Here is an 8050-nt window from a genome sequence, read left to right as displayed (position 1 = left end):
CTTTCATGGTATGGTAAACACTGTACATTCTAATGTCTTCAAGCTTTAAGACTCTCCCAGCATCACCATAACAACCCTTATTTCTTGGCAGAGCATTTTGATGTCTCCATTCAGTTATGTTTCGAGACAGTGCTGCAGAAGATTCTGTCCCAGAGCAACAAACGTGAAGGGTTAATGGATAGGAGAGACATTTGTTGACACTATAGCTGTGTTGGAAACCGTTCCCTATCACAGAAATAGTGCACTGTATAGTGTGTTCGCCATTTTGTAGTGGTGTTTGAATTTTCTGCAGTTCATTTCATTATCATTTCATAGTCCACTATAAAATACCGACAATGCACTGCTAATTTCTGCGTACATATGATGTACCCAAGGGGGTAAGCCTCTCCACAGAACGCGTACCTCCTATGACACCATTTTGATGCTACCAAGCCATCACCTCCCGTTAGCATTCCATTGACTGCCATTCATTTTGGCGCCACTTTGACAGTGAATAACAGTGAAAAAATTTGACAGTGTGTGTGTGTCCAGAGCTGGAACATCTGCCCGGGAGACAGGAACGAGAGAGGAGGAGACGCCTTCAAGCAAAAGAGCATAAAAGTTTAGGGAAAATGATCAGTCGAGGTACACATTGGACAGAGACTGGGTAACCTGTACTGGCTCGTACCTCGTAAACTTTTGTCTGCGATCAGGGATGCTTAGGATCTGTTCTGTGTACCCACAATTGTGCCTTGTAAACTTAAATGCTGGACTTCACTAAATGATCTTGACTTTAATCTATCGTCTCAGTTTTGATTCCTGAGTTCTGGTGTCATTATTCTCATTAACCAACACGCAAGAATTAGAGTTTATAGTTAACTGGAGTCAGATCTTCTTCTGGCCTTTGGGCCAGTATTTTTCCCTGAATTTTCTTCAACACCAACCATCGTTGCACTTAACGTCTCTCTCTATGATAGGATGGAAGTGGGCCATAGTAAGATGTGATTTGCTAGTGTTCAGATGAGAGACAAACCAGTGGGCCAATCATGTGATCTCTCTTCTCTCTATGGGCCAATCAAAAAAAAGGTTTTCGACCGGAGTGCAGCCCATTCAGCAAATAGACCAGCCCACTGGGAAATCTCCCGGTACCCCCGATGGCCAATCCATGCCTGTCCTTTAAGACGATTATGAATTTTTTTGCAATATACTGAGAGCTTTTTGTGATATTTTAGTCCATATCCATGACATTCCATTTCCGGGATTGCTTGGTTTCCGCCTGGATTTCACTCATTTAGGCCAGATGTCCGTTGCCTTGGGCTTCCTTTGTGTTGGCGTTCTAAACTCTGGTGGATTTATGAGGACTATGGTTAACTGCTCCTCAGATCTCTGCAGGGTAAATCCAGACAGCTAGCTAGACTATCTGTCCAATCTGAGTTCTCTGTTGCATGAGTAAAACAACTTTTGAACGTACACGTTCCACCAAAACAAGTTCCTTCCCGAGGCTATTTTGCAGAGGCACCGTGGCTCTGTCCGGCTCTTAGCACCGCCCAAGATGATTGTGATTGGTTTAAAGAAATGCCAATAAACCAGAGCATGTTTTTCTCCCATCCCAGAATGCTGTGTGGACTAGCCAGACCCTTCTCTGCAGCGCTGTGGAGGAAGGTCTGACAATGCGAAACTAGTAATATTTAGACCACCCTATTTTTTACATCACTTTTGGTCATTGGTGCCTTTATTTGATAGTTTCAGTACAGATACAGACGGGAAATGCACGAGAGAGGTGACATTCAACAAATGTCGCCTGTCGAAATGAAAATATTGTGCCTAGCTTTGTATAGCTAGTATTGTTTTTTTCTACCGGAAATGTAAAAGGTACTTGGATAAAAATATATTTCAAAGTGTGGTACATAATTGAAAAAGCTTTTTGACCACTGTTTTAAACATTACATTTCACAGGGGACCGTTTAAAGCCTCTGATTTCAGTTGTGGCTTATTAGACCTCTGCTCAGAGGGAAGGTGGACTGGATCTTAGATGGGAATTTGTTACGTCTCAAATCTTAATCTACCAATAAGAATGATCAAGCTGTCATTTGTCCCACCCTAACAGGGTCAACAGAGCTTCCACAGACTCAGGAAGATGTCAATCAATCAGTCTAGACCAGAGGGAGACAGAGTACAAACATATTCTACTTAAGTAAAAGTACTATTACTTTGATGAACTTTATTTAAAGTGACTATATGTAACTTTTAAATGTTTCTGAAACTGTGTTATATTTCTACGACAGCATTAGGGCCACATCAAGGGAAAAAAATTAAGGAGGAAGATGTTTTATTTATTTTGAGAATAAAGTCGAAATGTCGAGAATAAAGTCAACATGACGAGAATAAAGTTGAAATACTTTTTCGAGAATAAAGTCGACATGTCGATTGATATTATTATAGAATATATTGATATTTCAAGAATCAAGTCGGACTTTTGAGAATAAACCAAACTACTAACTTTACCTATAGTATTCTACAAAATGCATGAACTCTTTCTCTTTTAGCGCATAAACACAGTATGGTGATAAGTATTAGGACTTTGAAGAGATTGTGCTGAAAATTGCATCTCTTCAGAAGTAGAAACCACACAAACTTGGAAGAGGTGGCCGTATTCCTGCAAACTGAAATAGCTTGTAATGGACAGATGCAAGGGTATCGATGGTTACTACGTGCAATACAGAGAGGATATGTTGTATCACAATACACAATAAGACAACTGATCAACTTGTTTGATCCTGAAGGAGTGGAGCTCAGGCGAGCGCGGCACTCTAAGGATGTAACCCATATCTATGATGTTGCCTACATGGCAGCTGGCATGGCGGACAGTCGCTCTAATGTGATTCAGTGATAAAGGAGTTGAATTTATTCTCGTCATTTCAACTTTAATCTCGACATTTCGACATTATTCTCGAAATGATATAGTTCAACTTTATTCTCGTCATGTTGACTTTATTCTTGACATTTCGACTTTATTCTCGAAAAAGTATTTCAACTTTATTCTCGAAAAAGTATTTCAACTTTATTCTCGAAAAAGTATTTCAACTTTATTCTCGAAATGCAAAATAAATAAAAAAAATATCTTCCTCCTTATTTTTTTTCCTTTGATGTGGCCCTAATGCTCCTTCGTATATTTCTTATAATGATCATAAATGACCTCTAACAGCAAACGAGACTAACAGCGAAAAGAAGGCTATTTTTATATAGTTTTTATTAATGCCTCTGCCCGGGTCCAATTTTTTCGCAAAGTCACAAAATGATTTTGATGACGGCAAGACGAGTGCTTCGGGACCGTCTACAAACTACAACACCGAAAAGAAATACAAAAATATTTTCAAAAATAGGCATATGCTTATTTTTTGAAAGTAAGTGCTGTAGTACAACTAGCAGGAGACAAGTTATAATTGAGGTAAGTTTGGAGACATTACCTTATTAAATCATTAAATTAATAAATATTTTTGTTGTATCTCTTTTCGGTGTTGTAGTTTGTAGACGCTCCCCAAGTCTTGCCGTCTCAACACGGAACGAAACAGAGGTATGTGCACTGGCTGAATTCGAACAACTTATGCATTTCTTTCACATCTACTGCAGTCAGATTCACTGTGTTCACTCGGAAGGAATCACTTCACATGGGTAGGCACTTGTAATGACATTTCGAACATGTTAAGAGGCTAAAAGCACGTTTAAAACTTGCCCTGTTTCAGCCTCCTGGGTGCAAACTGTAGCAGGAGGATAATACGGTGTAGGCAGCACCGATTGTTTTCATTTTTTTCTCACTACTGACAGCACTACGTGACAACAAACAATATAGCTACGTGTTGAAATCGACCGGAATTCTCCTTTAAGTACGAGTAAAATTACTGGTATAAAAGTCTACTCAGGTAAAAGTTAAAAGTAGCTCATTTAGAACGTACTCAGAGTAAAAAGTTTTTACCTTGGGGGAGATATACCGTAGCCTACTTTTTTTTATATATATATATTTAATCAAATCAAAGTCTTTTGTGATTTGATAAGGGCACAAAGCTACTTTCCATTTTAGTTTGTTGACAGATATTAAGCAATGGCGCAAAACAACGTTAGAGACCTTTTTTATTTACTTTTTTTGACCCCATAACGGATGTGATTTAATATGTATCAAAGTACAATACTTCAAACATAACATACTTAAGTAAAAGTAAAAGTACATATTTTAAAAACTACTCAATTACAGAAACCTGAGTAATTGTATTTTGTTACTTTCCACCTCCACAAAGAAAGGCAGCGGCGCGGTTGAAGACTATATCCAGACCTCGGCGCTCCTCTGTTTGGACTCTCTGACGGCTCTCTGACTCTTCAGAGGCTGCCTCTCTCCTGTCTGGGAGTCCTGACTCTTGGGTTTCCCCGGGCCGGTGTCCCCGGGCGCAGCGCAGCTCCAGTCGGCCCGGTGGCCCACCACCAGGTCCAGGGTGGGCAGGGAGGTGGTGCTGGTCACGCCCCTAAAGCCTAGGGAGGATGTGGGAGAGGGGCTGTCCGCAGGGAAGGTTTCATATCCCCCCCTCATACCGGGACACCCTCCCCAGGACGCCCCCCTCTCCCTCAGCCGCACCACCTGCCGGATCTTCTTCCAGCCCAGGTGGTTGAGCTCCAGCACATTGAGCAGGATGCAGAAAACGCCCACGCAGAACATGAAGAGCAGAAAGATGGTCTTCTCCGTGGGCCGGGAGACGTAGCAGTCCACCGGCTGGCTGCAGGGCACCGATGTGCACAGGAAGTGCACGGGCACCCAGAAGCCAAACAGCTTCCACTGGGCCAGGACGAAGCCCAGCTCCAGGATGGCCCGCAAGCACACGTGGAAGACGTAGCATTTGGACAGAACCCCGCCGGTGGCCCCGGGACCCTGTGCACCCCGCTCCCTGAAGGGGTCGGCTCGGTCGTGGCTCACGGGAGCCATGTTGTTTGGGTCTCCCCTCTGGAGACTCTGGGCAGTGATGCCCTGCAGCACGTCTGCCAGGCTGTGACCTAGATGTAGGGGGTGTAAATCACACGTTTTATCACGATACGATATTATATTGATTCTTTGGCAGACAATACGATAATTGCTGATATCACAAAGTCTGTCACGTTACGATTTCGATTCGGTCGTAGAAAGCGTCAAAAATGTTTTTAAAAAACTTGCGACAAAAACCTTGAAAAGCGAAGGTGTATAACAACATGTATAACAACTCAAAACTAAAATATGATTTGACAATTTTATGAGCTCTTACAGACATTTAAATTAAAAACAAACTATTCTAAAAGAATAAATAGAAAATGGAGATCTAAAATAAAGGAACATCTTACATACGGTATGTATCGATATTTTCACTTTGCTTCGATAGTATTGGATCGTTTTAATTTTAACAATTCTGATTCCAATTCTTTCTTTTGATTCCGGTTCTTATCGATTCTGGATTCCGGTTCTTCGAGGGATGGAGTTGAAACTAAAGCCCCACTAGAGCGAAGCTTACTGTGTTCAACGGCTGCAACACAACAAGTTCATGGAAGTACAGCGGTCGCTGCGGAAACCAAAACTTGCCCGTGTAAAATTTGGAACCGATGTGAACCAAATTTTTCAAACAATTCCAATACAAAAAAAAAAAAAGGTTACGTTGGAATCTTAATTTTTGAAGCAATTCCAAGTTGGAGCCGGTTCTTGATGCCAAGTCCTAACCGTGGATCATTGGATGGATCCAGATGGCTGTATCGTTACACCCCTACCTAGATGCTTATGGGAGCGGATGGAGCAGCTGTCGGAGTCGCAGCTCCGATCGTACACCTCCCGTCCGTCGCCTTGCTCTCCACCGGGGCCTCCCTGGCCCGGGCCAGCCACGGGGCCCTGGCCCTGCCTCTGGTTGGAGCTGTGCGGCAGCTTGGACAGGTTGTGCCAGGTGTAGATGATGAAGCAGAGCGACGGCGTGGACACGCTGATGATGTGAAAGACCCAGAAGCGCGGCTGCGAGATGGGAGCGAAGGCGTCATAGCACACGGTGGAGCAGCCCGGCTGCAGCGTGTTGCACACAAACATCTCCTGCTCGTCGGCGTACACGTCCTCGGTCGCCACGGCGACAATGAGCAGCCGGAAGATGACCATGACGGTGAGCCACAGGCGGCCGATCATGGTGGAGTGCTGGTGCACGGCGTCCAGGAGGCGTTTGAGCAGGGTCCACTCCGTCATGGTGGCCTGTGGTTGCCAGCGGCCCTGGCAGGGGGGGCTCTCCTCCTCCTCAACTCCTACCCCGTTGCACTCGCTGACATCTTAAACCACCAGATCTGGACTACACTATCCTGCCTAATCTACAGGGCCGGCCCGGGGCATAGGCAGTATAGGCAAATGCTATGGGTGCCGTTAGTCCAAAAGAGTAAAGAAAAGTTAAAAGATAAAAAGGAATGCCAAAAAACATCGAAAAAAAAAACAACAAAAACGCAAAACGTCAAAACTATGAAAAAAGGCAACAAAACCCTTGAAAAGCACTAAAAACGTTGACTAAAGCGTCACACATAACAAAGCAAGAAAAAAAGTCGGAAAAATACATCGGGAATGAAATTATTTTTGAAACAAAAATTTGAAAAAGGGGACAAAAACCTTGAAAAGCGGCAAAAACACTGAAGAAAGCGACGGAAAAAGCGTCATAAAAAAGGGGGCCGCGTGGCATAGGCAGTTTAGGCAAATGCTGGGGGTGCCGGCAGTCAATAGATCAAAAACATGCCAAAAACATCGAACAAACCCGACAAAAACGTTGAAATCTTGCCTAGGGCACCAAATTGGATAGGACCGGCTCTGCTAGCCTACACTACTTCTTCTTGAGTTCTTGAGGTTTTTTTCCCCCTCCTCAATTCTAGACACTTTTGCCTCTCATTTCTTAGTCTTAAGGTTCTTCTGAAATCAGAGCAGCTTCCCTCCCTGGCTTCAGCCTGCTCTCTGCCTGGCTGCCCTGAGAGCACTGGAGCCATGGCGAGAGAGAGAGAGAGCCACCCCATCTTTCACAGATAAGGATGTCCACTTGACATGAGTCACTTGGCATGCTCCCGTCTCTCTCCAGCCCGGAGGATCCATTTTAAACCTGAGAGACATCACCCTTCCTCTGCTGGAGGAGCTGCTGATAGTGCCAGCTGATAGAGCATTCTTCACAGATTAGTCCTCTGAAAGCAAATGGGCTCTTCCTTTAATGGAGAGGCATATTTTAAATGATGACCCGTATGGATGGGCATTATCACTTTTAAATTCTGGATGACACACAGTGAATGCTTTTATATACTAAAAGACATCAAGAAGTTTGTGTCAGGATACACGACTGAGCGAATGAAGGGATGACAGTGACAGTGTAGGTGAATAGGGTCAAACTTTGAACAAATGTAACAGGGTTTATATATTATGTCATTCCACTTTCCATTACTGTTTTTTAATATCAATGTGTATAGATGTATTGGCTCAAGGGCGCCCTCTCTCTAGAGATAGTAGTTAAATGCCACTGGCTGTTGTTTTTTCATTGCCAATGATGACAGACGTGCCCAAGGTGAGTTGCTAAGTGCAGCACGGTGTACAATTATTGTGTATTTATGTCTGTATAGTCATTGTATGAACAGATGTGCACTGTGATTAATGGAAATATTAATAAAAAGAGTTACAAGTGGGTTTTTGTACTTTTTCAAGTGCTAAAAAAATACAGGCATAACGCACTTTCTAGCTAGCCTCTGTGCTAAAATAACATGCTATTCTTTTGTAGTGTGAGCTACTGTGAGCCAACTTTATGAGTGACCAGTACATACTCTGTTCCTATTCAGATAGTCTGGCATTGCCAGACCTTCCTCCACAGCGCTGCGGAAGAAGGTCTGGCTAGTCCACACAGCATTCCGGCATTGGGAGAAAAACGTGCTCTTGTTTATTGGTTAATCGCCGGACAGAGCAACGGTGCCGCTGCAAAATAGCCTCGGGAAGGAACTTGTGTTGGTGGAACATGTGTACGTTCAAAGGTTGTTGCCGGATGCATGTCTTTTCGTCCGATGTCCGTTACCT

At 43.4% G+C, this 8050-nt stretch overlaps 1 protein-coding gene across 1 annotated transcript; it reads right to left on the bottom strand.

Moving 5' to 3' along the window:
* Positions 1–4275: 4275 nt before the first annotated feature.
* Positions 4276–6383, bottom strand: LOC116045219 (gap junction delta-2 protein-like). Its single transcript, XM_031292750.2, has 2 exons — positions 5755–6383; positions 4276–4959 (listed from the first exon to the last, which is right to left on the bottom strand). The coding sequence occupies exons 1-2, from the start codon at positions 6209–6211 to the stop codon at positions 4295–4297; spliced, it is 1122 nt and encodes a 373-aa protein (XP_031148610.1). The 5' UTR covers positions 6212–6383; the 3' UTR covers positions 4276–4294.
* Positions 6384–8050: the final 1667 nt, after the last annotated feature.

The sequence above is a fragment of the Sander lucioperca genome, chromosome 3 (assembly GCF_008315115.2).
Source record: "Sander lucioperca isolate FBNREF2018 chromosome 3, SLUC_FBN_1.2, whole genome shotgun sequence".
Lineage (NCBI taxonomy): Eukaryota > Metazoa > Chordata > Actinopteri > Perciformes > Percidae > Sander > Sander lucioperca.
This window is presented reverse-complemented; position numbering and strand designations above follow the sequence as displayed.